At 37.3% G+C, this 20,103-nt stretch overlaps 1 protein-coding gene across 1 annotated transcript in view; it reads right to left on the bottom strand.

Annotated features, from left to right (window-relative positions):
* Window positions 1-20,103, bottom strand: part of TYR (tyrosinase) — a 107,597-nt gene that overhangs the window by 37,318 nt on the left and 50,176 nt on the right. Inside the window, exon 3 of the mRNA XM_007168475.2 lies at window positions 10,530-10,677. Coding sequence (XP_007168537.2) covers window positions 10,530-10,677 — 148 coding nt within the window. The remainder of the gene's footprint in view (window positions 1-10,529; window positions 10,678-20,103) is intronic.

The following is a 20,103-nucleotide window of genomic DNA, read 5'->3' as shown; positions in this document are numbered from 1 at the left end:
TTTGCAGAAACCTGTGTCCTTGGGTAGGTCACCCTTTCTGGGCCTCAATTTCCTTATTTGTTAAATGAGGGGTTAGATTATGATCTTAAAATTTTCTTTCAGATTTAAAAGTTCAGCAAAAATAATGACGACTCATGTTTCTTTATCCTCTTTCATTTGGGATTTTAAAGTTATCAACACTTCAATTTAAGCAATTTAATTTCCCTCGTACTAAGACATATTAATCCTGCAAAGAGCTGGGAGATTCCCCACACTGTAGGAGGACTAATTTTTAGGTTATTAGTTATAGTACATGGCCTCTTCATCAATTAATCAAGTGCAGCAACACTTTAGTCTAAAGTGTTTAATGATGTCTCCTATGTGCCAGGGTCTTTGTTAGGTGCTTGGATCTGTGTTTAGGTGCTACAGATGATCAATACACAAACACAACCTTAAAGGAGCTCAAGATTGAATAAGAGAGACAGTCAAACCTACAAATACATCTAGCCAAAGCAGACTGGCATCAGAGCTAAATCCACTGATGACAACACAAAATCAGCTGTGGATATATGGATAAGTACAACTATAACGGTATAACTGCTACTTGTTCTAGGGAGTTAAGTCTAGGGAGCATTTTTAAAGCTGGTCAGAATCCAACAGTATGAAAAGAAACCAAGAAACAAAGGGGTCCTCCTCTGCCATCCCGTCTGATTCCCAGAGCAGACTTTAAGACATTTCTCTGGTTTCTGAGTTCACCTCCTTCCCTAACCCTGGGACTTCTGTCTTTTTTAGCAAGCTTCGGCCTTGCTATCACCAGCAGGCAGGCAATCTGCTGTTCATTCCTGAAGCTCCAGGGAGCTGCCTTCTGCCTGGACTATTTCTGAGCTGCCTAGTTGGCAAGGCATTTAGTTTGCAGGCATGTGGGTCAGGGCAGCCTTCTTAGCAGGATGGCCCAGGGGAGGCTTGGGGAACAGAATGGAAAGGAAGCCTCATCAGCAATGACAGCCAAGAAGTCACTCCAAAAGATGTAATTAATCTGTAGCTGAGGAGTGAGGCAGACCTGCCATCCATGGAATGTTTTGCTTCAGGTTTATACCTAGCTGGGATTCCCATGCACTCAAGAGACAGGTTACAGGAGAACTGAGGAAGTGTTGTTGATCCTGGAGGGCGCTTGCAAATAGTGAGTACAGAATAAAAGTATCGCATATGCTTTATAAAAGTCCCTTATACTCTACTCTCTTTACAAGAAGCCAGTTGTCATATTATGAGTTATAAACTGTAAAGTCACATTCCTATGAGAAAAGTAATAATATTACCGCCATTTTGTTAGTGAGGAAACTGAGGCTGGGAGGAATTCAGCAACCTTCCCAGGGTCATATAAGTATCTCAAAACAGAGCCAGGATGTGCTCACAGGTATTCTGCCCCCAGGTCTCATGGTTCTTCCACCAGAGGACTTCTTATCCACACTTGGAATCTAGAAACTAGACTATGAGCTTCTAGAGGTGTCCCTTCCTGCCCTCTCTACCTCAGCCTCACTTAGTTCCTGAGTCAGTGCCTGCTCAGCCAAGGTGAGCCCAGCCCACATCAGAGGAGGGTTTAACATGAATGGATAAAGAAGATGTGAGATATATACAAATTATATATATATATATATATATATATATATATATATTATATATATATATATTATATATATATATATTCATGCAAATGACATCTTAGATGCATGGAATGCATAGAAACCTAGCATCAAAATATATTAAAATAATGATATGCCACAGGATATGTCCAAAGGATGTTTGAAGAATTTGGAAATGACATTGGAAACCTTTGCAAAGTTAAGGATCAGTTGTTCTATTTTGGGCAAGAACTAATGTGGTTGAAAACTTCTGTGTGTATATATATACATGCACACAATGGAATATTACTCAGCCATAAAAGAATGAGATAATGCCATTTTCAGCATCATGCATGCAACTAGAGATTATCATACTAAGTGAAGTAAGTCAGACAGAGAAAGATAAATATCATATGATATAGCTCATATGTGGAATCTAAAAAAATATGATACAAATGAACTTAGTGATAAAACAGAAATAGACTCACAGACAGAGAAATCAAACCTATGGTTACCAAAGGGGAAAGGAGGGGAGGGATAAATTAGGAGTTTGGGATTAAAATATACACACTATATAAAATAGATAAACAACAATGACCTACTGTAGAGCACAGGGAACTACACCTGTTTGCTGTACACCTGAAACTAACACAGTACTGTAAATCAACTCTATTTCAATAAAAATTTAAAAATCAGTTCATACTGCAGGCTTAAGCTTCTGGGCACTCTAAACTGTAGAACTTACTCCAAATATTGGCCCAGTTTTTGTTCCCCTTCACATTCCCCACCCCTCACTGCCTAGCCCCTGCTTGCCCCCTGCACTCCTCCTCCCCCCTCCACACACCCCACCCAACTGGAGCTTGCTAAATTTTTCACCAACCTGTTCTGCTTGGTCAACCGGCCTCCTGCTGCAGTAACCATGCTGGTGACTAGTGTTCAAAATAACCGCCTACCCTGTTAGCTCTTGCTCTTGTGTTGGGGTAAGAGTATATTCTCTCTATATATAGACATGCATTTCTTCTGCTCTCCAAACACTTTATGAAGCAGCATATAGTACAGTTTAAAAACATGGGTTCATATCCTGACAGGTTATTTAACCTCTCTGTGCTTTAGTCTATTTGTCTCTAAGATAGGGGTGATAATGCCACTTAACTGGTAGGATTGTTAACTATTAAATGGTTCGGTCCATTGATGCCCTTAGCTTTTGGTGTACAGTAAGCACTCAAACGTTAGCTGTGCTTTCAGTATTTTAGTTGGGTTTTAATTATGGCCTATTTCCTGAAGTTTCTATTAACCTCACACTTCTGAGGTTTTCTTGTTTTGTTCCACATGAATTGAATGTTGTTACTACCAAACTTCACGAATCAATATCCTACTCATTCTTCATAAAGCCACCGGTCATAAGAGAATTCCGAACACTGGAATCTAACAGCTATTCATTGAATATCCACTCTGTGCCAGGCAGGCTGCTAGGTGCTACAGATCCAGGGGATGAGGAGGACCATTCTTATGGTCCCCACTTCCTTGATGCTCTTTTCTTCACTCCCGCGGACTCTGGCCTATTAAACCACTACTCTTGCAGAAGTTACATTTTGTTTTATGTTACTTAGTTTTTTACATATCTGGACCAGGAAGCATTAGGTGGGGAGAAATAGTATTAGTGACTGCTGAATCCCCATGGCCTAATAGAGCACACAGAGCATAGAGAGGACTTAATGTTTGTTGAATTAACAGCTGAATGAATGCATGCATGCAGAGATGTGCTTGCTTTTGTCCACGTGAGCCCTCCTTGAGCAATGAAGTATTAAGGAAAAGGAAGTATTTCTAAAGCCCTCTCTCTGTTGCTCTGACATTTATCCATAGTGTACCATCCAGCACCAATGCTCGTCTTCCTTCCTAAGGAATTTATAAGCATAAAAGTTCCTGATTCCATGGCTAAAGCATCAGCTTTGCTTGATGGGTGTTGTAGTGTTAGGTTGGTTTAAAGTTTCAAATGTCTCCGCCTTTAGCATGACCCAAATCTGATCTTCTTGGACAAAAAGAATAAACATCCCAACACATGCGTTCTTTTAGGGTGCCCACTGTTCAATCCTCTCTTCTTGCCAGAAACTTTTTTACAAATCTGAGAAAAGCTTAGAGTCCTGTCAGACCTTAATCTGAATAGCAGAGAAAAATAATTTATACTATGAATTGGATTTATCTATATGTCAGTTACCTATTAATCATAACTAAAAGCATGATTAAGCTGTCACTAAGAAACCTGCTAAAGCCCTGTAATTGTACTAATGCATTCTACTGTCATTTCTTCAAAAACACATTATCCAGAGGATTGTAAAGTCCAGAAAGAACCATGGAGCATTAGATCAATCCACTCTTTTTACAGATGAGAATACTGAGGAACAAAGAGTTAAAGACTCTGAAGCTGTGAATAGAGATTGAATATAAAAGATGATATAAAAGATCATACATTGGGCTTCCCTGGTGGCGCAGTGGTTGAGAATCTGCCTGCCAATTCAGGGGACACGGGTTCGAGCCCTGGTCTGGGAAGATCCCACATGCCGCGGAGCAACTGGGCCCGTGCGCCACAACTACTGAGCCTGCGCGTCTGGAGCCTGTGCTCCGCAACAAGAGAGGCCGCGATAGTGAGAGGCCCGCGCACCGCGATGAAGAGTGGCCCCCGCTCACCGCAACTAGAGAAAGCCCTCGCGCAGAGACAAAGACCCAACACAGCCATAAATAAAAAAAAAAAAAAAAAAAAAGACTCAAGGGGCATCCAATCATAGGGCCTCTCACAATACTGTGAGATTTATCACCAGGAACTCAACGAGGGTCCACAGTAAATATCAGAGAAAAATCCCCTTGTAAAAAAAAAAAAAAAAAAAAAAAAAGATCATGTATTAATTTCTGAATACCAAGAAACATACCATAATATTTAAATGATGACTAAAACTGCAGAAAATATTTGTAATGTTTATGACAAAAAAGGTCAACTAAAAATTTATGAGGACTCTATACAATTCAATAATAAAAAGACCAATTAACCTAACATAAAATAGCAAAGAATGTAAATAGACATTTTAGAAAAAAGTATAATTAATCTATAACATGCCTAGGAAACAGAAAAATACAAATAAATATTTTTCTACTTTTCAGAGTTAAAAAGATTAATACATTTGATGACATCTAGTGCAAATGAGGGTACAGGGTGGCAACACACTTTCATTCTCTATTTGTGGAAATGTAGCAAGCACAATCATTTTTAGAAGGCAGTTTGGAAATATCAACAAATTTTAAATGTATTTAACCTCTCACCTTTCAATTCCAATGTGAAAAATCTATTCTTTAGCTATACTCACAAATGTTCACAATTATATATATATATACATAATATAAACACACACAAACATACACATATATATATAGTTTAAAAAAGAAAAGATAGAAAAAAAAGAAACAATCAAAATGCCTGTTAATACGTGACTAAGTGATTACTAAAGAATGGTGCATTCATACAATGGAATTCTTTTTTAAAAAAATATTTATTGACTCATTTAAAGATAAACAATGACTACCTTTATTAACACTGCATGTTAATAACATCTTAATGTTATAATGAAATTAGTGCTCATCTGGTGGAGCCCCTAAAATCTGTCTTAAAGTGCCAGTATGTTCTAGGATATGAAGGAGCCAATGAAGGATGAAATTTGGAAAGTGAATTTTATTTGACCTGGTTTATAATACCTAAGTTTGAAAAATAAGTTATAAAATTTGTTTAAAAACCTTAAAATATTCTCAATTTTGATGGCCTTACTGACTTCGCTTACTTACTGACTTTTTATTTATTTATTTATTTACTTACTGACTTACTGACTGATATATTGCTTATGGCCCTTGCCTACAATATAAAGGTTTTTTGTTGTTTTTTTTTTTGCTTTTTAGATAGCAGATATTTTCTGTCTAACTAGAATAATTTCCTGAGCTTTTTGTTGCCTGTATTATACTCTTGACTGTTTAAGAAAGAAAAAAAGAGCAAAGGTTTCTTGTTCCTCACTTATAAAAGAACTAAGGTTCTTTACAATCCTGTTACCTTCTTTTCTTTTAACTTTAAAATGCTTTATTGACACTTTCATTAAAAATATAATGAAATATTATTTCTCAGGCACTCATAATCTTACTTAATCGTGTCCAAGTTTCCTCTGACAACTTCTTTGATTTTGCCTTGCCCAAATCAGATCCTAAATATAGAAAAAGTGACATAAATCTTGTAGACTATCTTTTAAATTATCTTTGTGATTTCTGGAAAATTACAAAGGTTTGTTATTTCACCCTACAAAGAGAGAGATGCTAGAAATACTTAGGTTCATTTATTAGTTACCATTGATGAGTAACATGGGAAGAGTACTCAAATAAGAAGAGCTACTCAGCCTTCCCTAGGTTAAATTTGTATAAGTAAATGTCGTTAATTTTTTTCTAAATTGTATGCTTTACGACAAGTTCTTAGAGATTCATCAATGCCCTCACTGTCCATATCACATTTCTATTTATCAGAGTCCTGATGGTGCACTATCTGATATTAGGCAACAACAGTATAGTGTTACCACTCATAATTTCAGTTATTTAAAAATGTTAAGTAGGTCACAACCATACTTATCTCTCTTTTTAAGACTTTTTTTTAAAAGAGATGTTTTAGGCTTACAACAAAATTAAAGGAAGATACAGAGATTTCCTAATATCCCCTTCCCCCCCCCCCCCACATGCATAACCTCCCCCTTATCATCATCCCCCAGCAGAATGGTGCATCTGTTATAACTGATGAACCTACAGTGTCATATCATAGTCACCTAAAATCCATAGGTTACCTTAGGGTTCACTCCTGGTGTTATACATTCCATGTGTTTGGACAAATGTATAATGACACATCCATCATTATGCTATCATACAGTTTTTTCACTGCCCTAAAAATTCTTTGTGTTCTGCCTATTCATTCCTCATGCCCTCAACCCTGACAACTGATCATTTTATAATCTCCGCAGTTTTGCTCTTGCCAGAATGTTATATAGTTGGAATCATGCAATATATAACCTTTTCAGATTGGCTTCTCTTACTTAGTACTATATATTTAAGTTTGTTCCATGTTTTTTCATGGCTTGATAGCTCACTCATTTCTTTTTAGTACTGAATAATATCCCATTGTCTGGATGTACCACCATTTATTTATCCACTTACATACTGAAGGACGTTTTGCTTGCCTCCAAGTTTTGGAAATTATAAAGTTGTTATATACATCCATGTGCAGGGTTTTGTGTGGACATAGGTTTTCAACTCCTTTGTGTAAATACCAAGCAGCGTGATTACTGGATCGTATGGTAAGAATATGTTTAGTTTTGTAAGAAGCTGCCAAACTGTCTTCCAAATTGGTTGCACCATTTTGCATTTCCACCAGCAATGAATGAGAGTTCCTGTAGCTCCACATCTTCACCAGCATTTGATGTTGTCAGATGCTTCCAGTTTTGGCCATTCTTATATAATTTAAGCTCTTCCTTCTCTGGATTCATATACCTCTTACACTTCTTTTATAGACAGTGCTACATTGCTATTTTTTTTTCCTTTTCTGTCTTTTTTGAAGAACTATAAGCATCTGGAGGTCATTCATACCAATAAATTAAAAAGGCATGGTACCTGGCATGGGATCTAGAATATAGAAGAAACTTAAAATGTTTGATGAATGAATGAATTTTTAACGAAAATGATTTCTCCTCAGTCTAAGAGCAGTCAGAAGGAAAACTCGTCTTTGCATTTTCCAAGGAATTCTCCACAGTGGTTAGGAACATGTCTCTGTAGTAAGACTGCATTGTTGAACTCTCAACTCCACCCTTTACTAGCTGTGTAATCTTGGGACAGTTACTGAACTTCTCCAACTCTCTTTTTTAATCTAGAACATTATAGACTTGTTGGTGTGGATTAAATGAAATAAAACTTGTAAAGAGTTTATAACAGTGCCTAGCACAGAGTAAAAACTAAATACATATTCTCTTTTAAAATCATTGTATTAGATCCATTCTCTGATTTTTCCTTTTTTTTTTTTTTACTTAAAAGTGGTAGAGATAATTGAAATTACTTTATGTCTTTATTTGCCCAACAATGGCACATTTTGGTGGTGAGCTAACTGGCCACTGGAATCATCACTTTCTCTGCATATGAGACTTGAGGCATATTTCCTTATTTTGGACCCTAAGCTTCATTTTCTTCTTCAGTTCATATTTTGAGCTTGTGCTTGGTTTCAATGAGGTAAGACTTACGTTCCCAATCCTTGAATATCCATTCTTGTCTTGTAGGCCTGCTGCTCTTCAGGGCTCAGCTCATATATCATCATTTTTATGTAGCTTTCCAAGAATGTCTCCTATGACTATGCGTGAATTATAATGTACTATAGTTGTTTACTTGTTTGTATTTCCCACTAGACTAAGCTTTTTCAAGCCAGTGATCTTGTCTCATTATTCTGTTCAATTAGTGCCTAATCTAATGGTCTAGACCTTGCTAAATCTAAAACATGCTAAATCTTAAAACATATTTATATCATTGAATGATTTGTGTTTTACAAGACTTGCAAAAAGTTTTTTTTAGTTAAAATGATTTCTCTGCAGTTTCCTTTGTAGCTATGATAAATGTAACTTGCTAAGGTTGTTTTCAATCATTTATTCATTTAATAAATGTATTACACATCTACTAATTACAAGCTAAAGAAAACATTGTGAGAAAAGCAAATAGAATTCAAGGCGTGGGTCCCACCATTAAGTAGCTCAGAGATTAGTCATAGAGACAAAGCACAAATAATCAGTAAGGAAAGCACATAATCAATAAGAACGATATAAATGATGTGTCCAAAATAAGAAGTAGAGAGAGAAAGTGATGTGAGTTAACAGATGGGAGCAGCGGTATGCCGGCCATTATTTTAACAACCAGCTCTCTCAGAGTGAAAGCCCTGATTTGTAGCGCTTGCCAGTTTCCTGATGTAAATACTCCTACCAATACTGGTTTCAAGCTACAGCCTGAGGTCACTGAATGCAAAGTTGGGAAAATATGTACATAATTCAATCTTGCTAGCCAATTTGGGCTGGCTCCAACACACCGTTGGATGAGAGAAATGGTTTTAGATAGGCATGGCCATTTATCATGGAAGAGTTAAAAATTGAAACTAGTCTTGAAGATTGTATAGAAATTAGATAAGTCAAGGAAAATATGTTCCAGATTTGGAGACTGGTAAATGCAATGCATAGAAGCAACAATGAATATGGAATATTCAGGCAAATGTACTCAGCACATAGTAGGTGCTCAATAAATATATTTGTGACTAACTGAACAGCAGTGAAAAGACCATCTGATTGAAGAAATGCATCTCTATAAGAAGAGACTTGAGAGGAAAGCTCAGATGCCACAGTACTTTGTGGCAATCCGCAGGTCTCTATCCTTTATAATGATGCTTTTTCTTCCCTCTGCATCCCCAGAATCTTCATCAGCTTGCCTACAAGGGCTGAATGAGAAACTACTTTGACATTTGCTTATTATTTTTGAGTTACTTTAATAATCATGCAGGTATCTAATAGTAAGATAGGATTAACAGAGAATTCTAAGAAAGAGAAAATTTTAATTTTCAAAAGTGGGAAAGTGGCTTCTAAAAGCCGTATATCTTCATAATAGCTTTATCTCTATTAAAAAAATGCCTCCAGACATTGAATTAAATTATAGCATTTTCTGTAAATATAGATATAGGTGGGCTAGATAAAGATCAACCTTTTTCTCTTACCTGGCATATAAATATGGAATTCTCTGGTTTGGCAGGGGTCAGGAAACTTTCTCTGTAAAGGGCCAGGAACTAAATATTTTCTATTTTGTGCACTATATGGTCTTGGTTCAACTTGGCCATTGTAGCGTGAAAGCAGCCATAGACAATATGTAGATGAATGATTGTGGTTGTGTTCTAATAAAACTTTATTTACAAATAAGGTAGGAGACAGATTTGGCCTATAAGCCATAGTTTGCATATTCCTTGTCTGGGGCATCAAGGTATCTAGGAAATCTAGCTTCTTTAAAGTTCATAGGATGGCACTAAAGATCAAAAAAATGCCAAAAATTCACAAAGACAATATGATATAAAAATGACTCAGTAAACAGAGTTCAGTCTATCTGTTCTGGTAAGATGTTTTCCCCCACAATCTTCCTCCCTCCTTGATGTATAGTTTTGATGGTTTTGATGTTATAATAATTTTGGTGCTTATATACTTTCTTAAAAACTAATTTCTAAATAAAACTTGACTTGGGATATTATTTAATTCTTATAATATTAGAGTTGCCAAGAAGGCAATAAAAACCTGCCTAATAATCTTCCAGGCTAATAGTCACTTAGTTATTTGATATTATGTCCATGTTCCTGAAACATGAGTGAGGTGGAGATGGTGATAACTTCTTCAGCCATTCATCCATTGATGGACCCTTATGTTGTTTCCATATCTTGGTTATGTAGATAATGTGGCTATGAAAATGGAGCTGTCCTTTTCAAGTTAGCGGTTTTGTTTCCTTTGGATATATTCCCAGAATTGGAACTGCCAGATCATTTGGCAGTTTTATTTTTAATTTTTTGAGAATCCTCCATGTTGTTTTCCATAGTGGCTATACCAGTTTACAATTTCACCAATAGCACACAAGGATTCTCTTTTCTGCACATCCAGGACAGCATTTATCTCTTGTCTTTTTGATGATGGCCATTCTAACAAGCATGAGGTACTATCTCATTTTGGTTTTAATTTGTGTTTCCCTAATGACTAGTGATGGTGTGCATATCTTTATGTGCCTGTTGGCTTTTTGTATATCTTCTTGCCATCCGCTACATTTAAAACCAATAAGCACATAATTTATGAAGAAGTGCCAACCAACCTGTCAACAAATGCATGATGAAGAAGGAAAATGGGATCGTTGGCAGATCCCGGTACTTGGGACATCGTTCCATTCATGTAGATGTGCAAGGCATTGTGCATACTGCTTTGTGAGGCATCTGCTATCCCAGTAAGTGGACTAGCAAATCCTGTTGGCAAAAAGAAAATTGAAAAAAAAAATTAGTTTGTCTTAATGATTGAAAATCTAAATGATTTTCTCATTTGGTTTACAACTACAATTGAAAACCTGATTCAAAGTAATAACATCAACCATAAAATTCATTCTGTATTGGGATTCTGTACATTCTAGATGCCCAGTGAGTATTTAATAAATCTTTGTAGAGTTGAATGGTGTCAATCTGGTCACAACGGACTGATTAACCAATGGAATAGGCTGAACCAGTCTGTGATCCATTCTGTTGCTTCTGCCTATTATTCCTCCTTTAGATCCTGAAAAGTAGTAAAACCTTTTTATAATAATCGGCACAGTCACTCTCACTTCAGTCTGTAACAGCATGTAGAAACAGATCTTTCCAGCCTTTATGTGTCCCCTTGCTTTCCAGTTCTGGTGGTTACTTTTCATTTTTGTTTCTGGTTCCAGAGAAAACGTGAAATTTGTGACTTTTGACATTACAATTCATCTTCAACTGTCTAGAGGACATCAGGTAATGTGTTTTATTTTGCAAAATATTTATTTCAGAGTTAAGCAGGATTCCATTAAATGACTCCATTCATTGCAAAAGGAATAGTAAATATAATAAGAATTATTATTTTCTGAATGTTAATTGAGCTATTGCTTTTTGTGACATAAATCTTTCAGCCTTTATAGCAACTCTGTTGATTAGAAATTATCCCCATTGAAAAAAAGAGAAAACTGAGGCTCAGGCAAGTTCTGAGTTTCCCAAGCCTACACAGGTCGTGGTTGAGTTGGGATTTTAACCCGTATCAATTAGACTTCAACATCTGAGCTCTTGATAGTTTGTGTTCTCTCCCACATACTCCCAGGGAAGAGGTAGAGTATGATATCATTTCAGAGTCCATTCAGGGAAAACACAAAACATAAGTAGAACTCAGATTCAGAGCCAGACAAAGAAGTAGGAGTAACAGAGTTAAACTGTAAGTAGCAGCCAAGTTGAGGGACTATGGCCAAGGACATGCTGAATTTCAAAATCCAGAAATATAAGAAAACAGAAACTGTAAGATTATAACTTTTTTAAAAAAGGTAGGATAGAAACAGTGCAGGCATTAGGGCTTGGGCAGAGGAAATCTAGCTTCATTTCATACAATTAGGATTATTTTGTTGTCAACTTCATTTTTAAAGTGCAGCTCTTCATTTTTGCATTTGAAGCTTTGTGCTCTCCCACCACTGTGGCTCATAGTATTTCTGCCGCCTCAGCTGATGATTTTTTTTCCCTCCTTTTGAGCTTTATGTACTCCTTCTCTGAAACCATACCAAGCCCCATTCCCTCTGGAACCATAGCCCAAGAACATACACTTATCTCCCCTCTGAAATCTCTTGTCTATGAAAACTTTTATGACTGTATATACATGGCACTTACTATGTGCAGGAATTTTTCTAAAAACTTAACATGATTAATTTCATGTAATCTTCACAATGATTCTACAGCTTATCTTCATAATTTCCATTATACAGATTTGGATAAAGCAGTTTAGAGAGCTTAAGTAACTTGTCTAAGATTAAAAAGATTAAGATTAAAAATAAGAGAAGGCTGGAACACCAGTGTGTTTTATTCCAGAGCTTAAGCTCTTGAATGAACTAGTATACTGTCTTTCTTATTAGCAATGAGTCATATCATGGAGGGAAAAGGTCTGTAGAACAATGTCTTTAAGCTTTTATCGTTGAGTAGCACCAAATGAAAGTTTTAAAACCAAGTTTTCTGTATGCTCTCACATATTTTTAAGTAGATTCTAAGTTGCTTTAATCATAATTGTATATAGTTTCAGAGAATATAAGTTCAGGGATAGATGTTGCAAATAGTATAAGTTTTAAAGTAAAAATTTATTATCACTTTATAAAAATGTACGCACATTAAATGATCTGATATTTATCAACATCCATATCAAAAGTACCTAAACAAACTCTTCTATTATAGCCTAAGATTTTATAGTATTTCCTTTTTCACTTGATCTCATGGTTTTATTCTATTTTCTTACAAAATTATACCTAAATGTTATATGTTATTCTTGAAATGTTTTTTTAAAAAACTCATCAGCCTATCATACTTTTCTACAACAAAATAGGTATAAAAATTAAAATTACTTTTTAAAAATTTCATGAGACCATTAATATAATCTGGATTGTTATCATTATGTTTTTTAGTAATACACAATTTATTAGAATGACATAAACATTAAATATTTTACAAAATAAGCTATTAAATATAAAAAGTAAAATTTTATTGAAAATTTATTTCTTAATAATATTTGTGAAAGATTGTTAATTAAAAATTATTGCATGTATCCATGGATGAATATTACTCATTTATAGAAAAGATAAGGCTCAGCATATTTTCTATTCTAAATTTTAAAAAATAAATCACAGTCCTGAGAAACTTTATTCTCATAAAAAACTAGATGGTAATGAAAAGATTTTTGTAGGAATTCCACTTAATTACTTGAACTCCTTTTTTAGTTATATATGCCAAAAATGACATAACTGATTCAGCATCAAAATAATCTGATCCATCAGTGACAACACAATCAAGAATTCTTTGATGAAAGCAATCTTATAATTTATGGATCTATTTACAAAGGACCCAAATTTCAAGACATTTGCTACCTAGTCATTAAAGTCATTCACTTCAGCGACAATGACACCAATATTTTGAGTTCTCCACTGCTTTGGTACCTTGTAAGATTTTACCCCTTCTGTGAGTGCATAGTGATGAGAATGGATCCAGTTTAGGTGAGAGGTATGACTTTCTTCTGAAAAGTCGAAGGGAGATTGTGAAAGGGGAGGTGGTAAAGAAGAACATTCAGGAGGCTTCTCATTCAGATTCATTTTAGAAAACAATAGATGGGAGGAAGATCTGGAAATAAATTTCTTTAAAACTCTCTGTGCCATGTACCCTTTAGAGAGTCTTAACGAACCTATAGTAATGTCTATCCCAATTTGAAGATACTGCTGTATAGAAATGATTTTTAGAGCTAAGCAACCTGGGTTTAAATTCTGTGTTACTCAGTGAAAGTATTACCTTTGTCAAGTTATATTTTGTGAGCCTCAGTTTCTTCATTGGTAAGAGAGGGAATAATTAATGCCCATCTCTCATATTCTGATGAGGACTTTTTTGATAACAGGTGTGATGCATCTAGTATAGAATCTGGCACAAAATGAGGGCTTCCTGAGTAATAGTTATCATTTCTCTAAGCTTGCTGCATTTGATAAATGAGTGCCTATCATGAGAGCTGCTAGCCAAGAAGATGGGACACTCCCACTGCAGAAAAGCCTCTTTTGCCACAAATCTCCACCACCAGGGTCCATCCTAGTACCAGACACTTCTCTCCTCCTGAACTCCATTTCTCTGCAGAAACCTGCCTGCTGCTTGCCCTCAGCCAACAATAGATGCTTCAGGGTGATTCTGGAAACTAGAATTTCTATTCTAAGAGTGTTTTCAGCAGGGCTAGTGTTTCTTTACTCACTTCTTTTGCTAACTTTCCAGATGTTGCACCTAGGAAAGTCTCCAATGTTATTATGAAGGATATGTGAATAAGAAGCACATGGGGGAGAGACCTTCAGGATGGCAGAGGAGTGAGACGTGGAGATCGCCTTCCTTCCCACAGATACATCAGAAATACATCTACATGTGAAACAACACCTACAGAACACCTACTGAACGCTGGCAGAAGACCTCAGACTTCCCAAAAGGCAAGAAACTCCCCACGTACCTGGGTAGGGCAAAAGAAAAAAGGAAAAACAGAGACAAAAGAATAGGGATGGGACCTGCACCAGTGGGAGGGAGCTGTGAAGGAGGAAAGGTTTCCACAACTAGGAAGCCCCTTCACTGGAGGAGATGGGGGGTGGTGGGAGGGAAGCTTCAGAGCCATGGAGGAGAGCACAGCAACAGGGGTGCAGAGGGCAAAGTGGAGAGATTCCCGCACAGAGGATTGGTGCTGGCCCGCACTCACCAGCCTGAGAGGCTTGTCTGCTCACCTTCCAGGGCGAGTCTGGGCTGGGAGCTGAGGCTCAGGCTTTGGAGGTCAGATTCCAGGGAGAGGACTGGTGTTGGCGGCGTGAACACAGCCTGAAGGGGGCTAGTGTGCCACAACTAGCCAGAAGGGAGTCCGGGAAAAAGTCTGGAGCTGCCAAAGAGGCAAGAGACCATCGTTTTGGGGTGTGCGAGGAGAGGGGATTAAGAGTGCCGCCTAAATGAGCTCCAGAGATGGGCGTGAGCCGTGGCTATAAGCGTGGACACCAGAGACGGGCATGAGACGCTAAGGCTACTGCTGCAGCCACCAAGAAGCCCGTGTGCGAGCACAGGTCACTATCCACACCGCCGCTCAGGGGAGCCTGTGCAGCCCGCCACTGCCAAGGTCCCGTGATCCAGACACAACTTCCCCCGGAGAACACACGGCACGCCTCAGGCTGGTGCAACGTCAGGCCAGCCTCTGCCGCCGCAGGCTCACCCCGCATCCATACCCCTCCCTCCCCCCGGCCTGAGTGACCCAGAGCCCCCGAATCAGCTGTTCCTTTAACCCCATCGTGTCTGAGCGAAGAACAGACGCCCTCAGGAGACCTACATGCAGAGACAGGGCCAATCCAAAGTTGAACCCCAGGAGCTGTGCGAACAAAGAAGAGAAAGGGAAATCTCTCCCAGCAGCCTCAGGAGCAGTGGATTAAGTCTCCACAATCAACTTGATGTACTTGCATCTCTGGAATACCTGAATAGACAATGAATCATCCCAAAATTGAGGCGGTGGACTTTGGGAGCAACAATATATACTTTTCCCCCCTTTTTCTCTTGTTGTGAGTGTGTATGTGTATGCTTCTCTGTGTGATTTTGTCTGTATAGCTTTGGTTTTACCATTTTTCCTACGGTTCTGTCTGTCCATTTTCTTTTTTTTTTTTAGGTATTCTTTTTGGTGCTTATTATCATTCATGGATTTGTGTTTTGGTTTGGTTGCTCTCTTCTTTCTTTTTTTCCTCTTTTTAAATTATTTTTTAATTTTTTAAAATAATTCTCCTTATTTTTTTTTTTAGAGAGTATTTGATGTGGACCATTTCTAAATTTATTTATTTATTTATTTATGGCTGTGTTGGGTCTTCATTTCTGTGCAAGCACTTTCTCTAGTTGTGGCAAGCAGGGGCCACTCTTTATCACGGTGCACGGGCCTCTCACTATCGCGGCCTCTCTTGTTGCAGAGCACAGGCTCCAGAGGCGCAGGCTTAGTAATTGTGGCTCGCGGGCCCAGCTGCTCTGAGGCATGTGGGATCCTCCCAGACCAGGGCTCGAACCCATGTCCCCTGCATTGGCAGGCAGATTCTCAACCACTGTGCCACCAGGGATGCCCCCAATAATTATTTTTTATTTCAATAACTTTATTTTATTTTATTTTATTTTTGTCTTTCTTTCATTTTTCTCCCTTTTCTTCTGAGCCGTGTGGCTGACAGGGCCTTGGTGCTTCAGCCGGGTGTTAGGCCTGTGCCTCTGAGGTGGAAGAGCTGAGTAGGACACTGGTCAACCAGAGACCTCCCAACTCCATGTAATATTAAACAGCGAAAGCTCTCCCAGAGATCTCCATCTCAACACTAAGACCCAGCTCCACTCAATGACAAGCAAGCTACAGTGTTGGACACCCTATGCCAAACAACTAGCAAGACAGGAACACAACCACACCTATTAGCAGAGAGGCTGCCTAAAATCATAATAAGGTCACAGACACCCCAAAACACACCACCGGACATGTTCCTGCCCACCAGAAAGACAAGATCCAGCCTCATCCACCAGAACACAGGCACTAGTCCCCTCCACCAGGAAGCCTACACAACCCACTGAACAAACCTTAGCCACTGGGGGCAGACACCAAAAACAAAGGGAGCTACAAACCTGCAACCTGTGAAAAAGAGAACCCAAATACAGTAAGTTAAGCAAAATGAGAAGACAGAGAAATACACAGCAGATGAAAGAGCAAGGTAAAAACCCACCAGACCAAACAAATGAAGAGGAAATAGGCAGTCTAGCTGAAAAAGAATTCAGAGTAATGATAGTAAAGATGATCTAAAATCTTGAAAATAGAATGGAGAAAATACAAGAAACGTTTAACAAGGATCTAGAAGAACTAAAGAGCAAACAAACAATGATGACGAACACAATAAATGAAATTAAAAATTCTCTAGAAGGAAACAATAGCAGAATAACTGAGATAGAAGAACGGATAAGTGACCTGGAAGATAAATTAGTGGAAATAACTACTGCAGAGCAGAATAAAGAAAAAAGGATGAAAAGAATTGAGGACAGTCTCAGAGACCTCAGGGACAACATTAAATGCACCAACATTCAAATTATTGGGATCCCAGAAGTAGAAGAGAAAAAGAAAGGGACAGAGAAAATATTTGAAGAGATTATAGTTGAAAACTTCCCTAATATGGGAAAGGAAATAGTTAATCAAGTCCAGGAAGTGCAGAGAGTCCCATACAGGGTAAGCTAAAGGAGAAACACACCAAAACACATATTAATCAAGCTATCAGAAATTAAATACAAAGAAAAAATATTAAAAGCAGTAAAGGAGAAACAACAAATAACATACAAGGGAATCCCCATTAGGTTAACAGCTGATCTTTCAGCAGAAACTCTGCAAGTCAGAAGGCAGTGGCAGCACATATTTAAAGTGACGAAAGGGAAAAACCTACAACCAAGATTCCTCTACCCAGCAAGGATCTCATTCAGATTGGACGGAGAAATTAAAATCTTTACAGACAAGCAAAAGCTAAGAGAATTCAGCACCACCAAACCAGCTTTACAACACATGCTAAAGGAATTTCTCTAGGCAGGAAACACAAGAGAAGGAAAAGACCTACAATAACAAACGTAAAACAATAAAAAAAACGGTAATAGGAACACACATATTGATAATTACCTTAAATGTAAATGGATTAAATGCTCCAACCAAAAGACATAGACTGGCTGAATGGATACAAAAACAAGAGCCGTATATATGCTGTCTACAAGAGACCCACATCAGACCTAGGGACATATACAGACTGAAAGTGAGGGGATGGAAAAAGATATTCCATGCAAATGGAAATCAAAAGAAAGCTGGAGTAGCAATTATCAGGCAAAATAGACTTCAAAATAAATACTACAACAAGAGACACATAAGGACACTACATAATGATCAAGGGAGCAATCCAAGAAGAAGCTATAACAATTGTATATATTTATGCTCCCAACATAGGGACACCTCAATACATAAGGCAAATGGTAACAGGCATAAAAAGGGAAATCGACAGTAACACAATCATAGCAGGGGACTTTAACATCCCACTTTCACCAATGGACAGACCAACCAAATTGAAAATAAATAAGGAAACACAAGCTTTAAATGATACATTAAACAAGATGGACTTAATTGATATTTACAGGACATTCCACCCGAAAACAACAGAATACACATTTTTCTCAAGTGCTCTTGGAACATTCTCCAGGATAGATCGTATCTTGGGTAACAAAACAAGCCTTGGTAAATTTAAGAAAACTGAAATCGTGTCAAGTATCTTTCCTGACCACAACACTATGAGACTAGATATCAATTACAGGAAAAAATCTGTAAAAAATACAAATACATGGAGGCTAAACAATACACTACTTAATAACCAAGAGATCACTGAAGAAATCAAAGAGCTAATCAAAAAATACCTAGAAACAAATGACAATGAAAACACAATGACCCAAAACCTATGGAATGCAGCAAAAGTGGTTCTAAGAGGGAAGTTTATAGCAATACAAGCCTACCTCAAGAAACAAGAAACATCTCAAATAAACAACCTAAACTTACGCCTAAAGCAATTAGAGAAAGAAGAACAAAAATACCCCAAAGTTAGCAGAAGGAAAGAAATCATAATGATTAGATCAGAAATAAATGAAAAAGAAATGAAGGAAACAATAGCAAAGATCAGTAAAACTAAAACCTGGTTCTTTGAGAAGATAAACAAAATTGATAAACCATTATCCAGACTCATAAAGAAAAAAAGGGAGAAGACTCAAATCAATAGAATTAGAAATGAAAAAAGGAGAAGTAACAACTGACACTGCAGAAATACAAAGGATCATGAGAGATTACAAGCAACTATATGCCAATAAAATGGACAACCTGGAAGAAATGGACAAATTTTTAGAAAAGCACAACCTTCCAAGACCGAACCAGGAAGAAAGAGAAAATATAAGCAGAGCAATAACAAGCCCTGAAATTAAGACTGTGATTAAAAATCTTCCAACAAACAAAAGCCCAGGACCAGATGGCTTCACAGGTGAACTCTATCAAACATTTAGAGAAGAGCTAACACCTATCCTTCTCAAACTCATCCAAAATATAGCAGATGGAGGAACACTCCCAAACTCATTCTGCGAGGCCATCACCCTGATACCAAAACCAGACAAAGATGTCACAGAGAAAGAAAACTACAGGCCAATATCACTGATGAACATAGATGCAAAAATCCTCAACAAAATACTAGCAAACAGAATCCAACAGCACATTAAAAAGATCATACACCGTGATCAAGTGGGGTTTTCCCCAGGAATGCAAGGATTCTTCAGTATACGCAAATCAATCAATGTGATACACCATATTAACAAACTGAAGGATTAAAAACCATACGATCATCTCAATACATGCAGAAAAACCTTTCGACAAAATTCAACATCCATTTATGACAAAAAAAAAAAAAAAAACCTCCAGAAAGTAGGCATAGAGGGAACTTACCTCAACATAAAAGAGGCCATGTATGACAAACCCACAGCCAACATCGTTTTCACTGGTGGAAAACTGAAACCATTTCCACTAAGATTAGGACAAGGCAAGGTTGCCCACTCTCACCACTATTATTTAACATAGTTTTGGAAATTTTAGCCACAGCAATCAGAGAAGAAAAAAAAATAAAAGGAATCCAAATCAGAAAAGAAGATGTAAAGCTGTTACTGTTTGCAGATGACATGATACTATATATAGAGAATCCTAAAGACGCTACCAGAAAACTACTAGAGCTAATCAATGAATTTGGTAAAGTAGCAAGATACAAAATTAATACACAGAAATCTCTTGCATTCCTCTATACTAATGATGAAAAATCTGAAAGAGAAATTAAGGAAACACTCCCATTTACCATTGCAACAAAAAGAATAAAATACCTAGGAATAAACCTACCTAAGGAGACAAAAGACCTGTATGCAGAAAACTGTAAGGTACTAATGAAAGAAATTAAAGATGATAGGAACAGATGGAGAGAAATACCATGTTCCTGGATTGGAAGAATCAACATTGTGAAAATGACTCTACTACCCAAAGCAATCTACAGGTTCAATGCAATCCCTATCAAACTACCAATGGCATTTTTCACA

The sequence above is a fragment of the Balaenoptera acutorostrata genome, chromosome 9 (assembly GCF_949987535.1).
Source record: "Balaenoptera acutorostrata chromosome 9, mBalAcu1.1, whole genome shotgun sequence".
Taxonomy (NCBI): domain Eukaryota; kingdom Metazoa; phylum Chordata; class Mammalia; order Artiodactyla; family Balaenopteridae; genus Balaenoptera; species Balaenoptera acutorostrata.
The sequence above is the reverse complement of the archived record's forward strand: the minus strand, read 5'-3'. Positions and strand labels throughout refer to the sequence as shown.